The following is a 25,418-nucleotide window of genomic DNA, read 5'->3' as shown; positions in this document are numbered from 1 at the left end:
GGGCACACTTATTTTTAAGTGAAAATGTTCTATATTTTGGAACCTGTTCTCGGAGGAGGGATTCTAAAAGGGTTTGTAGTTATTAACTGACAGGTGAATGACAGCTTGTTATTTAAAGCCTACATTTGCGCACAGAAATATGTAAAAATTAGTACAAAGACAAGAACAGTGCGTTCCATCCCACTATAAGCAGCAAAACTTCGCCTCTTTCTAGCAAGCAGCCAGCCAAAGGAAGGCTAAACTCTGGTTAGTAAACAGGTGGTTTCTTGTAAAGATTTATCGTGCCTATAAACATTCTGCACCAATAAGGAGAGAAGCAATTAAAAGCATTTTAATGTGTTTTGTTAAAGAAGCAGAGACACTGCCCTGGAAGGAAAGCCAAAGTTTTTGCTGTCAAGACTTGAAACCAGGCAGAACCAGAGCCTTAGGTATAAAGGCTTCTAGTTATTTTCAGGGATCTTTGCACCTGTGTTTGTACTTTTATCTATGCTTTCATAAGAATCATATTGTATAGATTAGGTATTTTGAACAGTGACAGAACCAACTGGCTTGTTAACAAAATTGTTCATAAATAATTTTACATTTAAAAAAATCAAAGCTTTTTGTTAGGATTATTTTCAAGCTTATTATAAAGACAAGTGTATTATCTACTGTGAATCTCTGTCACCAACCCTATTATTAACTGCTAGGAGAGATGAGTCTACAGAACTAAAAATAATCAAGCTTTTTGTTACATTAAAAACACACACAGATCATAGGTTGACAATTTATTTGATGCTAACCTTATTAAGAGTAAATGTGTGGAACACAAGCATGCAAGGATTTTTTTGTTCATCCTTCTCCTTGCTATTTGGAGACCAAAAAAGGGGCATAGAGAAAATAGCAAGAAATGCAGGTGTTTCTTCTTTCTAACTAAGTGAATGTTTTGTTGACCTTCCAAATTCTTTTGCTTACATTAATATCCTCCTGACCTAGAACTCAAGGCAGTCACCCATCCAGGATCTGACCTAGATGGTTTGAATAACAGGGTTGGCTATTCTAGAACAGGCAAAAATCAGCTGTACATTGGAAAGACAAGTCTGGAATTACTACCTTAAAAAGAACACAAACATTTGGTAATACCTCTGGAGATAAAGGCTTTGTTACTCTTTTGACAGTTTTATCAAGTTCAAAACTCGTGTTCTAATCTTAAAAGCTCAATAGGTTTGTACATCACATTAAAATACAGTAAAAAACAAAACAAAAACCCTATGGTTTAATGTTTGTGTGCTGTATGCTATTGCAGTTCCTTGATGTTCTTCCCTTGTTCCTGGCTATGCTGCTGGGAAAGAAACCAAAATCTGGTTTGTCACAATATCTGAACTTGGGCTGACACTTCTCCCCCCAAAATCCACAAGCAGTAAGACAAGAATAAACCTTGGTTACCACTTGTGGCTGTTTGGAAAGAAACGAACCTGAAACATGTTTGGGCACTGTGACAAGTCAGAAACTGACTCGCTTTCTGGTGGCACAGCAGCAGGAACAGAGTGAAAACTTTGAACTGTTTGCCCCAGCACGATGCTAACTTGCATTAAACATTAGTTTTTAAATCCACATTTGAGAATCCTAGTAATGAGATAAATTGCTAGGCATGCAAGGGAAATTACCCCTTTCCATCAGCATTCCTAGATAATTGGTATAAATGTTTTCTAAATAGGGTTGTCGTGATCCTCTGTAAGATCAAATGTCTTTTCACTTCACTTTGTATATTCTTAGAGGATCTGGATTTGTCTCCTTTTTGGAGTCAGGAGTCAGCAAGGAAGATGGTGCAGCTATCACATGGGCTAGAAACTCTTATTAGCAGGATTCCAGATTTCCTACTCAGTGCCTGGGTAGTGGAGAGTATAATCCATACTACAAAACTTCTCACTGTTATGGTTGCTCAGGAAAAGATAGGAAAATATGTGTGACAACCAATACTGACGCAATGTTCTTTCCCTGTATTGGCCTTTGAAAAACTAAAGAATTATTTTCTCCCCCTTATCTATCAAATCATTCTGTTCTTACTGAGCTGACTTCAGAATCCTTACCAAAGGTTAAGGTTTTCACATGATTATAACCAAAACATTCTAATGTCATGGAACTGTGTGAATGTCGAAGGACTTGCAAACCATCTGCCATGTTGTTAGGGACAGTCCCACAAAATGTCTTCATGCAACTGCTGCTTTCCCAGTTGTCCAGGACATTTCATGCAACCAAGCCCAGGGAGAGATGGCAAAGCAGTGTTCCTCACTAGGCTGAGGAACACAGCCTCCTATTGGGAAACTGAAGAAGATCCTAAAAGCTCCCATGTCATGGCTGCTTCCCCATTTCCCAATACAATCGACAGCCACAACAGTTAAGTGTGATTCTTACATGATTTTCCTGGCCTTTCCAACCCCAGGTTATTCAGCTTAGGAGATAGTGGTGTTCAATCACCCCACTGACCTGGCTGCTAAAACTAGGGAATGTCATCAGTGTGTGTTTCTGTTCTGTAGTCCCTCAAAACTTGACTGTGGAAAACCTAGCCTCCCAACCTAAAGCTGACCATCCCTGCTATATATTCTCCATGTTTGGAATACCCAACACTGTACATTTGCAGTTTGGGACAAAAGCGGATGAATGCACACAATTTAAGATTGCTTCTTTTGCCAGACACCTGCCCCGTACACTATTCTATGTGACAGGCTAATGTACACACACACTGACAGCAAATCAATGACCATAGCCCCTGCCCCAGGCTTAGAAGTGACAGATATGCTGTGAATGATAATTTAGCTAATCCAAAAGGAATGAGTAGTTATGAGTTTGGAAGTATTTCCTGTAATACAGGCGGAAGAAATTAATTTTAATACAGTTATAAAAAAACCACTCTTTGAGGCAATTCTGTAACCCATCTCCAAGAATCTGCCCTTTACATCTTAAGATGCATGGATTACCTCGGGCTGCCTACTGGTGCTGCTAGCATTTGGATGAACAACTTTCTATTTACCCCCAAGTGACAATCCTGCCACATATAATAGTAATAAATGTGTACTTACAACTACTTCCCTAAAACACTGAACTATGATTTGAGCTAATGTGCTGGTGACAGAACGTTAAGCGGTGGGTAGTCTTCTAGAAGGCTGTCCATTCTATATGTGGATCAGCTCTTTAAAATTTGCTTTGAAATTCATTAACAATGACACTGGAGCAGGAAATTAGGTTGATGTCTCAAGTGAGGCATTCTTAACTCTTTAAGTTTACTTGTAGAAAGCAAGCACAAGGCTCAGTTCCTTGAGCAAAGAAATGTTGATATAGGCCCACATTAGCCAACATGGTGCGCTCCAGATATTACTCAACTACAACTCCCATTAGCCCCAGCTAGCATGGTGAATATTCAGGGATGATAGAAATTGTAGAACAAAGTATCTGCACGGCAACATGGATGGAGCTGGATAGTTCAGTTGGTTAGAGAATGGTGCTTATAGTGACAAGATTGCAGGCTGGATCCCTGTACGGGACAGCTGCATATTCCTGCACTGCAGGAGGTTGGATTTGATTACCCTCAGGGTCCCTTTCAACTCTACAATTTGATGATTCTATGATTCTGTGTTAGCTACCCCATTCAACGCACTTTTAGATTGAAGTCCCAGCCTTCAGCACTTCCTGATTTGTGTTTAAACCATGTTTCTCTCTACTGATCATAAAAAACAAATATCTTTAAGAGTATTGAATTGCTCACCATTACCCACAAGCCATCATATTGCAGTTTACAAGACACAGTGTTTTATAAAATACTGAATCACATAACAGCAGATAAATTAAAATCAATCTATTGAGTTTCTTTCAAGACTATATAAAACATAAGCTATTGGATGAACTTGTCTTTTCAAAGCTGCCCCTCTCAGTAATATGTAACATTTATCTGAAGTGGATTTCTCTTCTACCGTGAGCCTAAAAGGTGCCTGGGAAACTGACACCAGCATGACAAATCAGTGAATGGCAATGGAATTGTCATGTCAATCAAGTCTACCGCAGCCCTAATTAGAGAAGGGTCACTCGGCTAAATTTAGATGGCATCCAACATGAGTTCAACTTCGTTATATCCAAAAAAAGTCTGAGGCTCTTATGCTAGAGGGGGCATAAAGGAAAAAAGGACCCTCCTTCATATGTAGTGGTCTGCTTCCTGTTTCGCTCCTCTGGTTGCTGGCATTCCAAGCTGTGAGATTATGCAGCAAACCATTCACGTTTGTCTGGCCTTGACGTTCTGGACAGTCTTCAAGGTACAGATTACTATGGAAGGAGTTCCAAAAACTGGAGGCTTGCCTTAAACTTGACTTTTACTGCATGAAATGACTGGGCGTGGAGGGTGGCCCTGGCTGAAAACGCAACGGATTAAGTTAGGTTGCAAAGGTAAAGGTACCCCTGCCCATACGGGCCAGTCGTGTCCGACTCTAGGGTTGTGCGCCCATCTCACTTAAGAGGCCAGGGGCCAGCGCTGTCCGGAGACACTTCTGGGTCACGTGGCCAGCGTGACGAAGCTGCTCTGGCGAGCCGGCACCAGCGCAGCAAATGGAAATGCCGTTTACCTTCCCAGTATAAAGCGGTACCTATTTATCTACTTGCACTTAAGGGTGCTTTCGAACTGCTAGGTGGGCAGGAGCTGGGACCGAAAGATGGGAGCTCACCCCGCCGCGGGGATTTGAACCGCCGACCATGCGATCGGCAAGCCCTAGGCACTGAGGTTTTACCCACAGCGCCACCCGCGTCCCACAGGTTGCAAAAGGGTTTATTAAAAATATATTTGTAGAAATCTTGTATATATCACTGATTATACGTAACTATACTGAATGTTAATCACTATATAGTGAAACCTGGTAATATGCTGTTCTTGACTGATCTTATGGCTTTCCTTTCTGTATTTGCAAAATCTTTTTTTTTTTTTTTAGAAACTTAGATACAACATTGTTTTTCAAGGCCTGGGCCTCTCATTTTCTTCTATAAAAGCCCTGAGGCACTTGGGCTAAGGCAGATAAACATAGTTAATAGATAACACACAGATGTATTCTCACACAAGGCCTACATGAATTTTTAATTAACTGAGAATCTTAAGTTTTGCTGAACAGATTTTGCATTTAATTTTAATTTAGCAGTTCCCTAAAATTCCCCCTCAGCAGTTACATTAAGTTGTGTGCTGATCTGTTGATACTTTCTGTACGATGGAATTGTCTATAGTATTTTTCAGTTCCTGTTGACATCTCAACCACATGTACTGACCATCTCCACGGAAAAGCACTGTAACAACTGGCATTGGCTGGTGTAGTGTCTTTTGTCTGTGGTGATTGGTTACCACTTGATACTACAAAGAATTATAAATATGTATGCATTAAACAGGCTTTCAAGTGTGACAAATGCCTGTCTTCAAAATTACAGCTTCTCTATAACATTGAATTCCATATTAGTACGAAGTCTTTTTAACACTTGTGTTAATAGCAGCATGTGGCATTGGTAAAGCCACTTGGAATCTTGCATTAATGTTAACAAAATGCAGGAATGCGATCTGTGAAATTCTGGCTTTTATGTCCTCAATAATAAAAATACTTTTTTTCCATAGTTATGAAACAGATAAATCTACAGCCATTTCAAATGTAATCATTTTGGTCCAAATCTACCAAAGCTTGAAATGTTCTATTATCTGACACTAGCCAACTGGCTCTTTTTCACTTAAGCACTTATGCTGTCACATTTGCAAACCTCTCTCCACAACTTTGTTAAAAAACCCATTTAACTCTATAATGCACATAGTATTACCAGTCAGGAAAAGCTGTATTTAACATGCTGCCCAAAACTCAACTGTAAGTAAAAGGAGAATTTTTAGAAATCAAGTATTGTAGCTATAAGGCTAGCTAGGGAAATTTCCAGATACATACTTCATTTGTTTGGCCGTTTTTATAAAAGAGAAGCGAGGACAGAAAGCTCTTGGTGTTAAAAGAGCGAGGCTTCTCTATCTGCATACCAGAACCTGAAGTGATCCAATGAAGCTGGCTGGTTGTAAATGGAAGATAAATACTTCACGTAACACATAATTATCCTGATATAAGTTATTCAAATTTTAAATTATTACTCTACCTCTATCAGTTTGTTGGCATGTTCACGGAAAACCTGTGCGTATTCCTTAACCTCTTTCTCATTCCCGTTTTTGGCGGCTTCAATCAGAACTAGAAGTGGCACGTTTGTCTCCAGAAAGGAATCTGAAACATGGTCCATTACAGCCTTGCGGAGCTAAGAACAGAGAACAAAACAATGTTGGCCCTTCAGTGTAAACAGCATTAATAAAAAGTTCACTTTGTCAGCAACCCTATTATTAAACACACATAATCCTTCACTTTAATGCAATTGGCATTGCTGTATGGAGACTATTCTGAAGCTAACTCCCCCAGTAAATGTTTCATGTCACATAATCTTTTTAGCCTCAAAATAATAATCTTAATGGGGAAACACAGTACTTGCTTAAACAATTAGGTAGTATGAGGTAAGGCCACTGTATTGCTCAGAGGCCGGATCTGGCCCACGAAACCTGGTTCTCAGCAGCCCTATCAAGTTTTAAATCAAGGCACTGCAGAAGTTCTATCAGATTTCACTTGTTGGGAAAATAATGTTTTAAAAGCTGTGAGACGTATTCCATGTATCCAAGGTTTGACGACAATGTTTTGGCCTTTTTGGGTCTGATTTGGCCCACTACCTGTGAGATGTTGGTGACTTTATAACAAAGTATGGTGACCCATGACAGGGAGTATAGAAACTGGTCACTTCTCATGTTTTAACAAGATTAAAAAGGTAAAGGGACCCGTGACCATTAGGTCCAGTCGTGGCTGACTCTGGGGTTGCTGTGCTCATCTCGCTTTATTGGCCGAGGGAGCCAGCGTACAGCTTCTGGGTCATGTGGCCAGCATGACTAAGCTGCTTCTGGCGAACCAGAGCAGCGCACGGAAACCCCGTTTACCTTCCCGCCGGAGCGGTACCTATTTGTCTACTTGCAGTTTGACGTGCTTTCGAACTGCTAGGTTGGCAGGAGCAGGGTCCGAGCAACGGGAGCTCACCCCGTCGCGGGGATTCGAACCGCTGACCTTCTGATCAGCAAGTCCTAGGCTCTGTGGTTTAACCCACAGCGCCAGCCGTGTCCCTTTAACAAGATTAGATTGACACAATAGCAGTTTCGACTTTCCGTGTGGCCAAGGAAAAAGACAAAAACAAAAATAAAACAGTCATTGCTAATGGCTCGCTTCGATGCTTTCTCTTCATAAGGAGAGAGTTCATTCTAGGAAGACAATCCTTGTAAGCAGTGGCTCGATTAGGTTGGCCTTTGCTTCTGAGGAGGAGGAGGAGCTCGTCATGTGCCCGCCTCAAGCAAAGCTGCACCTAAGAGGCTTCTGCGAAGACACTGTGATTCCCTTCTTCCAAGGCCAGCTCACTCAACTTCTAATTGAATCCAATCTTTCAGTTTTCTACTACAATGAACAGAACAGTAAAGACTGCTAGAATCAGGCTAACATGATAAATGGAATGTTATGTAGTGTAACTGTTTTCATGAACACTTTATACATATTTAATACTGTACCTGTCTACGCAAATCCCTTGTCTTTTTTGTCATTTTGTCTATTGCAGAATTTAAAGCATCGCTTCTTTCTTTGCGTCCAGCCTAGAAAATTAGAGAAAACAAACAAGCTTCATTAATGTATTGTACCCATTGCAATGGCTCTTTTCCAAAGGATTGGAACACCCTGGTTTCTCTGCTGACTTCAGTGTCAAGGGCAATGCCTCATAGATGATGGGCTAACAACACTGAAGTCCAAACAGAATGCCATGCTTTGCAAGCTTAGGTCACATGTACAAGGAAGGAGCCCCTTTATGGGACTGAATACTTACACTGGTTGATACAGACATTGGGTTGAATCAAACACTGCATGAGCAGACTTCTGCTTTCACACAATGGCACTGCTGAACACATGAAGCACTTATACATAGTTGAACCTGGCAAAAACTTAGTTCCATGATAAAATACTTTAAATCACAGTGGGGGTGGGGTGTGGCCTTCCAGTTGCTGCTGGACTCATAATCCCTGATCATTGCCATGCTCGTTGGGGCTGATGGGATTTGGAGTTCAACCACATCTAGAGAGTCACGGGTTTACAGTGGTTTCAAATTTCTACAACTAGGGGAAGCATCCTTTCAATATTTTGGCTCTTGAATCTATCTAGTTAGGTGACCAAAGATATACTCTCTTAGAACTGCCTTTCTCCAAGACTCAGACATTGCAAAAACTTTACATTTTTGTCAAGAAGTCTATGAGTGATTGTGGCCTTCCATTTTTTCTTCCCTTTTCCCTCTTTCACCAAATAATAATTCTTCATATCTTAACACTTGGTGTCGCTGGTTTTAGGGAAAAACTCTGGAATTTTTCATTAAAACTTTCCCCACATGCATGTCGGCTATGCTACTCTTTGTGTTGTTAGAACTTCACAAACCTTGTGAAGTTTCCCTTGTCCTCTGGCCAGTAGGAACATAAAATCAAACTGTTTAATACTCGTAGAGATGGAGTGAAAGGAGAGGTCCTTAGCACTGGGGTTTAAAAAATCCAAAGCCTGAGGTGAGAACCTAACAGGATTCTTTTCTTGGGGGTGGGGGAGGCAATTTATGCTGGGGAAGCCTCCTTCCAGAGGTACAAAAAGGGAAATAACCGCCAGAGCTACTGGGTGAGACTGGCATTTCAAGCAGGCTTCGAAATGTCTGCTTACCACTGTGAGTGCAGTGCTGCCCTCTAGTGAGCATGACAACTGAAAAGCTTTCACTTAGCAACTGAGTTTGTTATATGTAAAATCATTTTAAAATTGCAGAATATAGATAATGACAGAACAAGTCTCAAAATACTTAATACAGCATTGTTAGTTAGCATTCATTCTTACTGCCCTAGCCTATTTATTCTAGTATTTGAACAACTGATATAATTTGCTACACAACTTGAACAAAATCCCTCCAATTAACACTTCTATTTAAAAAATAAAAATAAAAGCCACAAGCTTCTTGCTTATTAGAATTGCAGGTAGTTTTTTTACCTGTACTATATCACCCACATGGCAAAATTAAATATTTTTGGTAGTCTTTTCCAAACAAACCCATACTCATGCAATTAACATTTGCTTTGGCTAGGTAGGGGGGAAAGTAAAGTTTACTTTTCCCCAGAAAAGGCTGAAAATTGACCAGGATGCCTGCAAACATCCTCAAGATCTATTTCAAGTTTCCCTGTCAACTCTTTGTCCACCCAGGTTTGCTTTAGTTCTTGAAGTTCTCGTTATCACATTTGTTTCATTGGAATAGGACTCAAGTTTGCTTGTTCTCAAATAATATCCGAACTATCCAGAAGTAGAACCATTAGAGCTTTGAATGACATTATCTTATCTTATTTTATAAAAAAACACATTTTAAAGTAGAAAGCTATTTATTAAAACTATTGCATTTGATTGACTCTCCTATGTGGTCTTTACCAAAACACTCTTTCTCCATTGCTAGCAATAAAATAAAATAATAAAATAATAAACCCTTTTAAACTAGATCTTTAATTATATAGCAATACAAATAATTTCTGACATGCTAATCCCATGCAACTCTCCCTTGGCAGATTAAAAAAAAATTTTTTTTAGCACCCTGCTCTCACACATGTAGGCAGAAGAATGCCAGCAGGACCACCATGTCACAAAAATCAGTACTGCAACTTCACAAATTCAGATATATAGCTCAAGGCTATTGTAATAAACATGTAACTTGCGAGAGAGATTCATGTAAAGTCATTCCTTTTACTTGAATGCTGGATGAAAAATTCCTACAATTAGTTTTTCCTCTTAGTGGTAGTCTAATCTCACAATTCACAGTATGCACCACTGTGTCTTAAACTGCAAAGCTTCTGGAAAACCCAAACAAAAAGGAACGTCACAGGGTGACGTCAGCCTATATACAGTTGTGTGGTCGCAGCACATAAGCAAATGCATTCCTGTACCGTATCCCTGAAAGCTTTTCAGCAAATGCATTCAAGCGACTACAGAAGCTTCTCTCAGCAATAAGCCACCCTTCTGCCATCAACAAGTTAAGACAAAAAAGCCATAGCAGTGGAAAGCATTTTCAATTAAGCTGCAGTACAAAAAGAACTCCCAATTCAGCACTGTTTAAGGAATTAACAGACCTACCGCTGGAAATCAAGGAAATGAATTCAAAAGGAATATGAGAAAAGAGGATGTCAAGTCATTTTTTTTCCTCGGATGAGGACAGTAGAAGAAAGTAAATTATTCAAAGGTTGTCAGCGTTAGAGCCTTTTACAGACTCACTGTGTTGAGTCTAAAACTGCGACTGAATGCAACCGCCAACGTACTCAAAAGAATGGGTAAGTTTATATATTTTTGTTTGTTGTACTATGTGCAGTCAACCTTGCTTTAGAAATGCACATTTAGACAACAACAGATTTAAAAGGCACTTTTCAGTTGCCTTATCAGTAATGTCAATAATTCAGAGAGATGCTCACGAGGATTTGTTTTATATTCTTAAGACCTGAAGCATTTTAATGCATGTGATTTATCTGTAGCATTCTTTCTCCGTTTTGTTGGAAGCATACATCTGATAAAAATATCCTATTTTGTTGTTTCCCTGAATTATATTCTGCAGGCTTACATTTCAAGTGGCCATTAGGGGCTCCTATGCTGGCAGCAGTATATGCAATGAGTATTGTTTTTAAAATGCTGCCTGCCTTGGGCACGGCTTGTCCGCCAAAATGCCGTTGCGAGAAGCTGCTCTTTTACTGTGACTCTCAGGGGTTTCACTCAGTGCCAAACACCACTGACAAGGGCTGTCTAGGTTTGTCTTTGAGGCACAATGTTATTATGGAACTTGAAGGGGATCAGTTTGCAAGCTTCAGTCAACTTACTTGGCTTCATTTAGACCATAATCAAATTGATACAATAAGAGAAGATGGTTTCCAAGGACTGTATAAACTCAAGGAATTAGTTTTAAGTTCAAATAAAATCTCTTATTTGCCAAACACAACTTTTAGCCAACTGCTTAACCTGCAACATTTGGACCTCTCTTTCAATCAATTGTCTGCTTTGCATCCTGAGTTGTTCTATGGCCTTCGCAAACTGCAAACCTTGAGTTTACGTTCCAATTCCCTGAGGACTATCCCAGTCCGTCTATTTTCAGACTGCCGTAGTTTGGATTTTCTGGATTTGAGCACAAATCGCTTGCGAAGTTTGGCACGCAATGGATTTGCAGGATTAATCAAACTGAGGGAACTTCACCTAGAGCACAACCAGCTGACAAAGATTAACTTTGCTCATTTCCTACGGCTAAGCAATCTGCACATGCTCTTCTTGCAGGGGAATAAAATTAGCAACTTGACATGCGGGATGGAATGGACCTGGGGCACTTTAGAAAAGCTAGATTTGTCCGGAAATGAGATCAAAGCCATTGATATGACAGTTTTTGAAACAATGCCTAATCTTAAAGTACTCCTAATGGATAACAACAAGCTAAGCACTCTGGAGTCCAAGGTTTTATATTCACTTACAACCCTTACTACAGTGGGCCTCTCCAGCAATCCCTGGGAATGCAGCCCCAAAATATGTGCACTAGCCACATGGCTGAGTGGCTTCCAAGGTCGGTGGGAGCATTCGATACTTTGTCATAGCCCAAACCACACCCAGGGAGAGGATATTCTAGATGCAGTTTATGGTTTTCAGCTTTGTTGGAATTTATCAACTGTTGTTACATCCATTGCTACAAGTTACAGAGCTCCAACGACTGAATATACAAAAAGGATAAGCTCCTCAAATTTCCATGTGGGAGACAAAGAAATTTCAACTACGACAGGCATACCCATTACTACAGAAGAGCAGTTGCCTGAACCGAACAATGCCATCTTCAGCCAGCAGGTAATTACAGGAACAATGGCTTTATTATTTTCTTTCTTTTTTATCATTTTTGTAGTGTTCATCTCCAGGAAGTGCTGCCCTCCCACATTAAGAAAAATTAGGCAGTGCTCAATGATTCAAAGCCACAGGCAACTACGATCTCAAACACGGCTACATATGTCAAACATGTCAGACCAAGGACCATATAATGAATATGAAGCCAGCCATGAAGGACCTTTCATCATCATTAATGGTTATGGACAGTGCAAGTGTCAGCAACTACCCTATAAAGAATGTGAAGTATAATATATACAGGTAATCAAAAAACAAAAAACAAAATCAGATGAACTTATTTTAAATTGCAGGGATCCTACACATATTTTTGATTTTTTTACAAATGTTGAGAAAGCTTGGATTTTTCTAGGCTACTTGTTTTGAGTGATGCAGTATCTAAGGGTGGCTTTTTTAAACCCATAGTATTTTCTGTGTTAAAGCAGCAATGTTTGCATTCAATTTGCACTCCTGATGTTTGGAAGTCTAAATATGCTCAACCCAAAATATGTAAACTGCTTCATGTTATGTAATTATACGTGTAAATTTTTACTCTCAAGCCTCCAGATTTGATTTAGAAGAATAGTCTGGATGAAAAGATGTTAGGTATATATTTACAGGACCCAGTGAAGGGAGGACATTTTATCAATTGAAGCATTGTAGCTATGATCCCCAACATTTCAGCTGGCTCGGTTTTCTTTTGAAGTAGAGATTTAATGGAATTTTCTTCATAAAAAAAAAAAACCTGGTTCTTGGGACTTATGATCTACAGTGGAAAGGTGCAAAAGAGGGGATTTTCCAGTGTACTGAAGCATGGAAAAAGATTATTATTTTCTTAACTCCATATTGAGAGTTCAGCTTATCTAAATGTGTTCCAGATTCAGAATATAGCTGTTGACAGTTCTGAATAAACCAGGATTACATCCCCATTACTTTGAAATATCAACCGTCTACAGGCAATCAGTAGCATGCAGTTTGGTCTTCAAAGTATTAGATACACTTCAACTTTTATTAAATCTGTCTTGACTTTTAATGGGACACATTTCAGACTAAGAATCAATATATACTTTACACAAATGAAAACTGAGATGGTTGTTTTTTTAAAGCAAACACAGAAAATTATTCCTTTCATCTCCAGCTGTTTGTCTAGACCAGAAAACTATTTTATGCACCAACTACTGGTTTCTCTGGAGGCCAAATTAGTCCTTGCAGTACAGCTTTCATTTACCATTGTAACATCCCAATCCAGTAAGATTTATGCTCAATTCCTGGTCTGGTTTATTCAGAAGTGAGACTTACTTCCAGATAAATATGTTGGGAGGCGTAAGAACATTTTAATGTAGGATATCAGAGATGGTTTACTAAAAAAAAAAAAACAATTTTAGGAACACTATTTTGCTGAACAGAAGGTTTAGAAATATTTAAGGCAGTACAAAACTACTCTGAACAAAACTGATTTCTGGATAACAATACAGTTTCCAGATTGGGTTATGGAATTGAATATTACTGTGCATCTACGTAGACAGAAGTCCATTGGAGAATTTATACAATTGTTCAAAAATCATGAACACATAACCAAAGCTATAAAGTTAGAAGGAAATGTACATATGTAGATCTAACATATCATGCCACGTTCAGCTGCAACAGTATTTACAAGTACATGCAGAGGGAAAAGAAACATTGGTGCTTGGATTTCTTAAATCAGTATATAGTATTGTGTGTTGTACTATGCTGCAAAGTTTTCAACCTAACCATTGGCTCAAAAATCCATTTTTATATGCGTAATATATCTTAGTGAAATACTTGGATAAATATATTTCAATGCTTTAACATAAAAGTGAGTAGTCTGGAGATGCAAGACTTTAAAGCCACTGAGTCAAAGTCCACTACCCATGAGCTTAAGCTTTTCATATTGGACTCGATTTTAACTTAATAGGAGGGTTCCTATTTTTCTAGTTCTATTAAGCCACTGACTGTTTACTAGTAGAGTGAAAATGGATGGACAGATGGAAGGATATCTGCAAATATCTCATGTAGTAAGCCATTATTTTAGCCATATACGGTGTATTCTATGCATCTGGGTAAAGGGAATTTCTCTCTGCATTTAAACACTGCAGCCACCAAGAATCTATTCAGCTTCATTGAGATTAGTGTTCTATATACCAAACTCTTGTAAACTGTCAGCCTCTTCTCCCAGCTCCCACTCCATATGGAGACACAGATAATTTCATGTCTTGCCAAGAATCAGCTGTGCATAACTCTATAGGTGTGTTAGGAAGGTGGACAAAGGTGGGTACCTGGCAATGAAAGATAAATGCTTAAGAGCAGAAGCCGGTCCCTTCCTTAACAAGTAGCAAACAGGCTTTTCTTTCAAAAATGTCTGCAGTTCCTCACTATGCTGAGTAACAATGCACTAACTCTGTAGAATTTAGTATGAAGTGGGAAATACAAATTCCAGTAGTTTTTGCATTTACATTTACATGCCCAAGATCATTACCACTACAAACCCTTTTTGCTTCCTATAGCATATTTCCAATTGAAAATAGCCCAACATTATCCCAGTTAATTACTTAAAAGCCAACATTTCTAGTTCCCAACAAGCCCTGCCCTCCTGCGTACTTTCTATGGCTTATGCTGGGCTTTTGCAAGAGACGCCAGTAGAATTCTACTGCTGCCATTATCTCCTCCAAATGTGTGGTAGGAAAGGGATATTCTGTAGCAAGTGAGTATGTGGAACTGCTGATACAGTCTGATCTGCGTTTACTTTTCCCTTCAAGGAAATTCTCTATTCCTCCCTGCCATGTTAACCCACCTATCTATCCTTTCCCTTTGAGCTGGTATTTGTAGACACCTAAGCAAGGACAGTCCAATGTTATTTCCATACTCAAGCAGGTTTGGATTACAAAGATATGACATGTCTTGCAGATACTTCCATTGCCACAATGAATACTTGTCTTTACAGTGACCAAAGAAGCTATGTGGACTACTAAATTTGAACTTGCAATCACTCAAAGCACAGTAAGAGGAATCATATGGCTTATGTGATGATTCACTGGCATCCATAAAAATAGACCAGTCTTTCAAACAACACTGAGCTGTACACACCAAGCCCGCCCACTAGTTATGTTCGCTATATTTCTAAATTCTATTTTGCTTTGTCTATCTAGGAAAGAGGGTATTTTATTGAGTGCAAACTGACTGCTACTACAGTCACATGCAGTCTTGTATAAGCAAGATGTCAGGAGTATTATTTTAACCAACAGAACATACAGTATGAGTATCATTTCAAACCTGCATAATCACACTGACAATAGCATCTACGAAGGATGTACATGTATGAAATGCTAACAGACTGAATTCAAACACAAAATTTTTCAGTTAAGACAGGTTTCTACAATTTGACCAATATACGTCAAATATCCAATAAGTGAAAGGAGAATGTTTCATACATTATTATTTATTAAATTTATATACTGCCCTTCATTACAGGGCAATTCACAACGTAAAAATACAAAATTAGAACACAAAATACATAACAAGAACAAACACAAACATGTGTAAAAGACCATAGAATGTTAATCAGACAAAGGCCTGGTTATAGAGAAAAGTTTTCGCCTGGTGCCTAAACCCATGCAGTGAACATAACATTAATTCTTCCCAGAAAAATATCTTCTTTTGGCAGTAAGAAATATAAAGCATAAGAATACTAACATCAAAGCAGAACACTGTTTACACATGTGAGTCAACCTCAAGACTAGCATAATGCACTGTCATGCAGCTGTAGTTCTCCCCCAACCTTCGTACACTATGTGTTTTCATTAGTGACGGTTTCTACACATGCTTGAAGTTTTCTCTTATTTGCTAATATCAGAATGCTTTCCTTCATGTCTTCTACAGCTACACTTACAGAGCCTTAGAAGGGGAGGGGTCAAAACAAGCAGAGCCACATCTTATTTGTGGAACTGCACTGCCCAACAAATCCCTCAGTATATGAATTACTGCCATTACGGTCCATTAAGGTCCTTGCAAGCAAGCTTCAGAATTACAATTTGTTGCTGCATGTGGGAAGAACAAGGTGGCGAGGTTATATCATGTTTGGTGCCACAATCTTCTGCACTCCAAGATCAGATACATGGAGTTTGCTTCACAATCATTATCTTCCTTTCAACGGATAGCAACATTAAATACTTTGGAATCATTTTTAATATTCAAGTAGTTACTTGATTTTTAATATTCAAGTAGTTACTTGATTTGTGTGTGATACACACAAACACACTCACTCTACAGGGGTATAAAGGTTTAGATTACACCATTACCCAACATAAATGCAGGTCATGTCACCTAAGAGAACAAGGTGGTAGCTACATCCATGATGCAAACTTCAGAAGTCTCTCCAGTACTTCTAGTCCATCATTTCTCTCATTACTAATTTTTCCCCTGGAACTTTTCATCTAATTCTGAAATCAAGTATTAACAGACATTCCAAATGACTTGTGCCAATAATGTTCCAAGATGCGTTTTCTGGTGGAGGATAAAGGTTCATAATGCAGTAATTGCAGTGTACAAAAAACATTAAAATTGTGTATACTGTAAAAATAGAAGTTGCCTCTTTATTGATGCCATTTCAAGATGAAAAATACTGGTAATGCAATCTATTTGGTGACAAAATGTAACAAGGGCTGTCCTTAGGACCAGCTATAAATTACCTGCTCCTGCAATAAAGGCTGTCTAGAAAGGCTCCGAGTATGGTACCTTCCATTACACACCAGTGAAATGCTACTATTAGCTACATTAGCATAGACCATTCCCTGCTGTCAGAGTTAATAGGAGTTGTAGTCTGACAACTTATGGAGGGCACCATTTTGGCCAGTGCGAACTTTCTGGATCCTCAAGTGAATTGTTATTATTAATAATAATTTATTAAATTTCTAAACTGCCCTTCATCTGAGGATCACAGAGTGGTTTACAATATAAAAACACAATAATTCATAACATAGTAATAAACAAAAATAATGTAACCAACAGCTGAACAACAAACAATGGAAGGAAATACTACATGGAAGAAGCAGTGAAAATCAGCAATTACTGAATCAGGGAGGCGGGTGGAGAGATTAAAAAATGGGAAACACTTTGGGTTAATAGTTTGATATTAAAGACCTGAAGAACCTAACAAGCATGAAATAGCCTGGGACCTGCTGGATTTAAATCCTTTTATTTTCAAGACACAGATTTGAGTTTGCCCAGCTTTCCAAATGAGTTTAGGATGGCACCCTAAAGCGACTCATGAACAAGACAGTGCCACACAAAGTAGTAACCCCCCCCCAAATATTTGGAAAAGAACTGTGTGTTTATTCTGATTTGTGTATAAACTGGCTGTTTCCTAGCTGTTCAACAAACATGACCTAGACTGGCTGTGATTGCTAAAGCTCAGCCAGCTTGACTGCACTGGCTTCCATTTTAAAGTTACAGTTTGGAAATCCAAGGAATGGGTTTTTGTGAATCTGTCACTATGTCAAAAAAATTTTCTCTTCCTCTTCTCTATCTGCCTAGCTAGGATTACCTGTTCACCTTTAAGTTTCACAATATGCTCACAGGCAGAAGTCTTCAAAATTTCAGACACTGAATCTGCTTTAAGCCCAAATATGCAGTTGGGAACCTACTTCATCTTTTTATCATATATGTATGAATTGTGATTGCACTGCTGTTGTGATCTTATCCTGAACCAAATAATGAATCCTGACCCTACAGTTGAAAACTAACATTTTTAATGGATGTTCAGAATTCTATGTCAGACTACTGTCTGAGAGGTAAAGATTAAATACTCTTCCTGCAACCATTAAATTGAACTAGCATGGACAATGCGAATGTCGTTTTGATTTGCAAGGGTACAGCTGGCAGTCCATTTGATAAGGATAGGATTGCCCAGTAGGATAGTCATGCCATACTAAAAGCATTTGTTGTGCTCACCATCAGTACCCTCCTTCCCAATCTTGTGTAGGACAAAAGGACTGGGAAAGGGGGGCTGAGTCTGCATTTCCTAATTTTACGGAACACATGTGGCATGAGCAAGGTACTAAGGTAACCCAGTTAGATGGTGGAATACTATTATTTCTTTATTTTTATGCGGCTCTAGATTGGGGTTGTGAAGAGAGGAAAACAGCTGCAATGAGTATTATTTTATAATGGCATAGCAAACTACAGAATTTTGTTATTCTTTAGCACCTATGTCTCACTTGCAAACACACTGCTGATTTAGTGCCTAAATGTGGTTACGTTAACCTTCATATGCACTTCAAGTCAGTTAAAGTAGTGTTTCTTACTATGATGCTGAAGTTGGGGTCTGTTTGTTTTTTAAAAAAACAATTATGCCTTGATTTCAAAGTTAAGATTATAATGTTCTAATATAAGCAGAAGCACTGTGAAACGAAGCATTACCTGGTAAATTAGCTCTTCAGCAATTTATCTTCCCTCAACATACAAAAGAATGGCATAGAGGACTTCATGAAGTGGACACATAGTCCAGGACCTGAACAACTGCAGCTAACTCTATACATCTAACAAAAGTTTGGATTTGTGCTCAAGTACTCCCTTTTCCATGCTTTACTGAAAGCCTGGTTTGAAACTTCTGAGTTCTAAAGTAGTTTTTATATGGTACTGGGGATTGCAAGTCAAAGAAAAACAAGCCAAATTCCACTGGATATGCCCAAAGCCTCGGATACACTTAAATGTAACTCTCTAGATTCTGACCACCATTCTGCTAATGTTGCGTTGATACAGATGCCTAATTGTGTTTTAGATTAAACCACTTTGGTTTCTGCTTTCTTATGAAGGAAATGAATTGTCTCAACACAAACGCCCTTAGCCATCAGTTGTCCAATATGCAAGCCAAGTGACACCATAAGATTACTTTCTGCCAAGTGTTTTTCACGGAGATTTCATCTTCAGATTTCTCATGGATCCAAATAATTTTACTTAATTACACAAGTTTCATTCACACCACAGGCAAAGACTGGTTCACGCTTCTCCGATGTGTGCAACTGCAAACATGTGCGTTGCCCAAACCTAGAAATGTCACAAAAATGTCACAAAAAGGGGCGGATTGGGGCAGCCTTAAGTGGGCTCCAGTGACACACGTAGGGGTCCAGAATAACCCCTGTGCAAATCGGTTGCTGCCTCTACTATCTTGTGCTTATATTTAGGTGAAGTTTTATGGATATTACCTGTTGCAATAGTGCTAATGATCTAAAAGCTTTGCTCACTGGGGATGTTATTGCATGAGGTGAACCAGTAAAGCTATGTTCCCATGAAATAAGATCTACTTCTATTTGCTGTGATCTGGATGGGGGGGGGAGAGGGTCATAGAAGCAGTGGCACCTCCTGGAATGCTGCCTCAAGTCCAATTTTGGGAGAATGTTTCTGGGGCATATAAGGCAGCAAAAAAATCAAAGATAAAGAAGCTTCCCTACCACTGTAATTGATTCCTACACTCTACTTCTGGTTTTTAAAATCTAGCTGCCGATCCATAAATAGGTCAATTTACTTACACCATGAATATGCATTTCATAGAATAACTATTCTTCACCAAAAGTTTCTAATAGAAGTTGGGCAACATCCAGTATTATGCAAGGGGACACCTTTATTCTACAGCTCCCTTCCCACAAATGCTAAAGTATCCTCCTCCCTGCCCCTCACAGCTAATATTGGGGGCTTACAGGGGGAGAAGGAATCTGTTATGCCAACAGTATCTTTTGTTAGATTTCTATTGTTAGATTTCATCCCAGGTATACTGCTTGACAATCATCCTCAGGAAGTTTATTGACCAGCTCAATACACTTAAATGTTATAGAATTAAGATTTCCTTGAATCATAGAATTGGAAGGGACCCTTAACAGCCCAGGCATGGCCAAACTTGGCCCTCCGCTGTTTGGGGACTACAATTCCCATCATCCCTGACCACTGGTAATGTTAGCTAGGGATGATGGGAGTTGGCCATGCCTGATCTAGACCAACCCCTCCAATGGAATCTCAATAATCCTAACTTGAACCTTTAAAACAGTGCTACTCAACACAAAAATCCTCCAATTCTTCCCCTGCTTATAATATACTTGCCTTTAATCTTCCCACTACTACCACCTTCTTTTTATTCCTTCTTTGCACCCCACCCAAGCACAGCCATAGATAGCTCTCTAATGATGCCTTATTGCTACTCCTCTTAACACTTTACTTAGGAAGGAATAAACACTACAATGACCAATCAGAGATTACTAACTGCTGAAGCAAAAGAAAGCTTTGGAGCAGGCATGGCCAAACTTAGCCCTCCAGCTGTTTTGGGAACTACAATTCCCATCATCCCTGACCACTGGTCCTGTTAGCTAGGGATGATAGGAGTTGTAGTCCCAAAACAGCTGGAGGGCCAAGTTTGGCCATGCCTGCAGTTTAGAGCAAACATCTGACACTCATGGATTGCAACACAATTTGAGCAGCAGTTTACCAAATTCCCTCTGCCCTGTTTTGTAAATGAGGTCAAATTAATTTAGAGCCATTTTATGCACACGTTCGAAGCTACATCTATAACTACTATTAAGTCTCGTAGGCATTTGACAACTCCCCCCTCCAATCATTAATTATTTGTTGGCAGTGACCATCAGTTCTCAAATCTAATTTCAAACATAGTTATTTCCATACACTTTAAAATCATCATGCATTCAGTGTGGTTATACATCAAGTCAATTTACAGTAAGAATTGTAAATGTCGTAAAAGTATTTCAGACACTCATTCTCCCAATAAAGCAAACAAGATGCTCGTTAACCTAGTTGTTTTCAAACTGCAGTCTTAATGGATTTAGTCTGTACTCATGGGCATGGGTGAGAGGAGATACATGAAAATCCAGAAATGAGTGGAACTTGCAACACGAAGACCAAGCAGCAGATAGTTGACACTGCAGCCACCCAAACTGCACATGCCTTTTGTTCCTTCATTCTCCTTAGACAAATCTTTTTTTTACTTCCTACATTTGTAATTAGTGTTGACACCAAATTTGCTGAAGGAAACTCTCCTCACAAACTCTTCACAAATTTTAACAAGTTTACTACAAATATTGTAAGGATATACAAATATACATTTGATGGAAGACTGAACATTTTCAGTCTGAAAGTATATGACAGGTACTAGCAGCAGGTTTGACAGTTATCACTGCAATGTCTTATGTGGACTTGAAGCAAGGATTTTTATTTTGCTGTCAAAAATCCATCCTAAATTCAAATGCTTAAATGTTGGGTGTCAGCACTGAAGTGTTCCAGTTCTATTGCCATCTTTTAAATCTCTTTACAGTATGTGGAATGAACAGAAATGCATCTTATGCAAACAGATGTCACTGATGCTATATTTGCAGCATCAACACCATCTTAAGCTATGTCGTCATTTATTAAAAGACGACATTACTTTAGTCACTTTAACCCTTAACATGCATTCATATGGTTGTATTTGTCAATATCTGCTGCATATGTTAAAAAAATCTCCTGGAACACTTAAAGCATTGAGTGTTTCTTCAGTGCATCTCTAGAGCTGCACTTGTTTCAAGACCTGACCAAACAGTGGTTTTTGTTCACAATGCAAGTTGTGTAGCATGTGGGAAGGTCACTGAAATAGTCCACACATTGGAATGAAAATACATCCTGTACAAAAAATATTTTATTATTGCTGTGCCATATGTTTCAGAGGAGCAGCTGTGCTGTTTTAAATAAATAATTGTAGCATGAGCTTTTATAGACAAGAGCCTACTTCTTCAAAAGTACTATATACTGCTGATATTCCCCAGCAGGACTCTTGCTATATTTAAGATCCATTTCATACACAACAGTAATTGCACAATGTAAGGCCACAACACATCTATTTAGGGCTGCAGGAAGCTGGAGCTACAGAATACTCAACATCCAGCTTTTCCATCCAACCCTCATTTCAATTCAATAGATACGGAGTAATTTAGAAGTTATGGAAAAGTTATAGCAACACACCAAGAGAGTATATCCAAAAGAAAAAAGTTACAAAAGACCCAACTTTACTTCCAGTTCTATTTCTTAAGAGATTCTAGTCAAATTCAAACCATACCGTTTTACGGCCTCTCTTCAAAATTTCACTTACAAATAAACACACAACATAATTTGGTTACTCACATTTCCCATGTATTCTGAAAGCAGATCTTGCAAGGCTTGTCGCACTGCATTACACTCAGCAACTATGCGTTCCCGTCGGTCATCACGTGTGCAGGATGAGTCAGCCATTAGGGCTGCACCACTAATGATGCTCTCCAGGCGCTCTTCCAGGGAAGGCCTAAAACGCTCCTCACTGAAGTTCAAAGGATCCACAATGATTTGTTTCTGGCAGGAAGAAAAAGTTTTAAACTCCAAGTAAGTGTCATACTACTCTGGGTCAGTTTGATGAACACAGCTTAGAAATATTAGGAAATGCAACTCATACTTTTGACATCGAGCATGTCACCCAGTTACATCTTTTCAACCTATGCAGGGCTAAAATCTTCCTTGGACTAAGAACAAAGTAGTACATCAAACTCAATTCCTTCCAACTTAAAAGCCTTTTTAACAGAGTTTGCAACAGTATAGTTTATACCAAGTTAAAGCTACAGCAGATTGCACTTCAATCTTTTTCACAGTCATATTAACATGTTAAAAAGGATCTTCAGACGAAGTGTTGCAGCTTGTCAACTCTGCAATATTTTCAGTCTTTAATCCTCTTAGGGATTCTGTTACACAGTAGCACAGCCACTGAAAAGGGTTTTTGACCACTACTGATAGCCCAATTCAGTACACGTCTACTCAGAAGTCCCACAGAGTTCAATGAGGTTTACTCTCAGGTAAGAGAGTGCAAGATCACAGCCTAAATTTTACGTTACAAAGGAATGGACTGAGACCAAGAATTTCACATATAATGCAATTTCACTTGGGTCGAGGAGTGCCATAAGAAGGCTGTTGCGGGTTTGAAAAATTACACCAGCACTTGGTAGTGAGCCTGGAATGTATTTGCGGCCAATGAAGACAAACAAGATTTGATTTAATAGGTTGGTTAACTTTTCTATGCCAGAGCTTCCTAGAAGATGTTGAGGAAGCCTCAAACAGGGATGAGGACAGGAAAGGCTGGATGGTATTGGCAGGAACACAGAGAAGACATATAAATGCTGATCAGGGTAGGCAACAACACATTTTTGCTGGCCTTGGTAGACAGGAAAAGTTTGTGTTTGCTATGACCCTGCCTGCTCCTATGACCCAAAGATGTCTGGGATACTTTTTTAAAAAATGGGATCACCCCTATGTAACTGTGGGGTGACAAAATTCCCTGCTCCCTTCAAATCTGTGAAGGTGGCTTATCCCTGTTGCACTAAGCCCAAGAGCAATTCTGAAAGGAACCTGATGCCTTACTGCTTTTCAAATATCTTCAAAAGTCAGTTCTGGATCAAGAAGTCCCAGTTCTTCTCTATGGTATGGGGCAGGCACAGGCAAACTCGGCCCTCCAGATGTTTTGGGACTACAACTCCCATCATCCCTGACCACTGGTCCTGTTAGCTAGGGATGATGGGAGTTGTAGTTCCAAAACATCTGGAGGGCCGAGTTCGCCTATGCCTGGTCTAGGGAAAGGGGTGGAGATTCTGACACTGCACTCCTGTCAGAGACAATTTTATTTCTGCCCCTTGCAGAAGTGGATTAAGGAAATGAATCCAGGGAGGCAAATCTGGAAAGCTGAAATGCAAGGTTGGGGTAAAGGTAAAGGTAAAAGTACCCCTGCCCATACGGGCCAGTCTTGACAGACTCCAGGGTTGTGCGCTCATCTCACTCTAGAGGCCGGGATCAGCGCTGTCCGCAGAAACTTCCGGGTCACATGGCCAGCGTGACGAAGCTGCTCCAGCGAACCGGCACCAGAGCAGCACACGGAAACACCGTTTACCTTCCCGCTATAAAGCGGTCCCTATTTATCTACTTGCACTTAATTGTGCTTTCGAACTGCTAGGTGGGCAGGAGCTGGGACCGAACGACGGGAGCTCACCCCGCCGCGGGGATTCGAACCGCCGACCATGTGATCGGCAAGTCCTAGGCACTGAGGTTTTACCCACAGCCACCCTAGCGCCACCCGCGTCCCTAAGGTGGGGGTAGTAGCAGCCTAAGCAAAAGCTGGATGAAAGCAGTACAGAGCTAAAGGGAGACAGAGTCAAAGGGGGGGGGGCTGTGAAGTAACTTATTCACAAAGGACTGAGGAAGAAGAGAAGACACTGTCAGGAAAAGAGAGCAGATAGGTTGCATTTCACATATTCATGTAAATAGGGAAAATATTGTGTTTCAAATCTCCAGCTTTCCTATCAGGTCATGGTGCAAGTCGAGAAAATTTCTGCCCTGTTTTGAATGAAGCTAAGCACCAAATCTTACTGCCACCCCCTAATAGTTCTCTGAAAATAACCATGTCAGCATGCCATAATAAGGAAGGTGGCTTATCTAGAGCTAAGTACCAGTCTTGCCAACTACACATCTCCAGATGTTTAAGCAGTCATGTAATCAACTGTGTGTGTTCTCATGGTGCCCAAGTGTATCTACAGAAATGTAAATTTATCATCATATTCACACAGATGGTACAGATGTTTACAAATCTGTTAGTTTCTGAATAGCCATGTGTAAACCAAGGATATGGTTACTCATCACCCTCAGGAGATCTAACTGTTTCTAGGTAACTTACGACCAACTGACTGTGAAAAGGGAACATACATTTCCCCCCTGCAAAATGAAGTACTTACGTCAAAGTTGTTAAGTGCATACGCCAATTCTCCGCCACCGCTCTGCTGCTGAACAGAGTCTTCAGAAGCTGTTGCCTGGGCTGCATTAGAGATTCCTGTGACTGCCTGCTGCAGCTGCTTGTAGATCAAATCCCTGTTGGCTTTGTAGGCAGCTACATCTGGGTGCTGGAGACATGCTTGGGAAGCAGTGTAAAGTATAGGAATATTTTTCTGAAGGATTCCTCTGGCTGCTGCCATCTGATCACGGTGGCCAATATCTTTTAATTCCTGCAGAGAATATTTCAAATAGCAAGATGTGTTAAGAGATAAATGTGATGCAGGTCAGCACTTAGGACTCCCCCATAACTAACAGAGCATTGCATATTGTTCCCTTTGAACGAGTAGTGTAATAGCGTAACATTCATCAAGAAGTATATCAAACTACAAGGCTTCCCAGACATGATTATTTTGCAACAGTAGAATCCTGAAAGTTTAGGTTTCATTAATAGAAGTTCAGGTAATTAGAAAACTTCTAGACAGCAGAGAGATGTATGAGCAAGAGTCTCACAAGTTTCATCAGAAGCTTTTAATAGTAAAGCAGCAAAGTCTCAGTCAGGCCTCTTAAGGTTTCAAATCTTAATAA

At 39.6% G+C, this 25,418-nt stretch overlaps 2 protein-coding genes across 4 annotated transcripts in view; one reads left to right on the top strand and one right to left on the bottom strand.

Moving 5' to 3' along the window:
* Positions 1-25,418, bottom strand: part of CTNNA1 (catenin alpha 1) — a 74,116-nt gene that overhangs the window by 32,440 nt on the left and 16,258 nt on the right. For all 3 annotated transcript variants that reach the window (XM_053380497.1, XM_053380495.1, XM_053380496.1), the window contains exons 6-9: positions 24,797-25,063; positions 22,176-22,379; positions 7,619-7,699; positions 6,130-6,282 (exon numbers count right to left, since the gene is read on the bottom strand). In XM_053380497.1, the coding sequence (XP_053236472.1) occupies positions 6,130-6,282; positions 7,619-7,699; positions 22,176-22,379; positions 24,797-25,063 (705 nt within the window). The remainder of the gene's footprint in view (positions 1-6,129; positions 6,283-7,618; positions 7,700-22,175; positions 22,380-24,796; positions 25,064-25,418) is intronic.
* Positions 10,018-14,572, top strand: LRRTM2 (leucine rich repeat transmembrane neuronal 2). The gene is made up of 2 exons (XM_053380503.1): positions 10,018-10,432; positions 10,711-14,572. Exons 1-2 carry the CDS (start codon positions 10,429-10,431, stop codon positions 12,255-12,257), a joined length of 1,551 nt encoding a protein of 516 aa, XP_053236478.1. The 5' UTR covers positions 10,018-10,428; the 3' UTR covers positions 12,258-14,572.

The sequence above is a fragment of the Podarcis raffonei genome, chromosome 3 (assembly GCF_027172205.1).
Source record: "Podarcis raffonei isolate rPodRaf1 chromosome 3, rPodRaf1.pri, whole genome shotgun sequence".
Classification (NCBI taxonomy): Eukaryota; Metazoa; Chordata; class Lepidosauria; order Squamata; family Lacertidae; genus Podarcis; species Podarcis raffonei.
The sequence above is the reverse complement of the archived record's forward strand: the minus strand, read 5'-3'. Positions and strand labels throughout refer to the sequence as shown.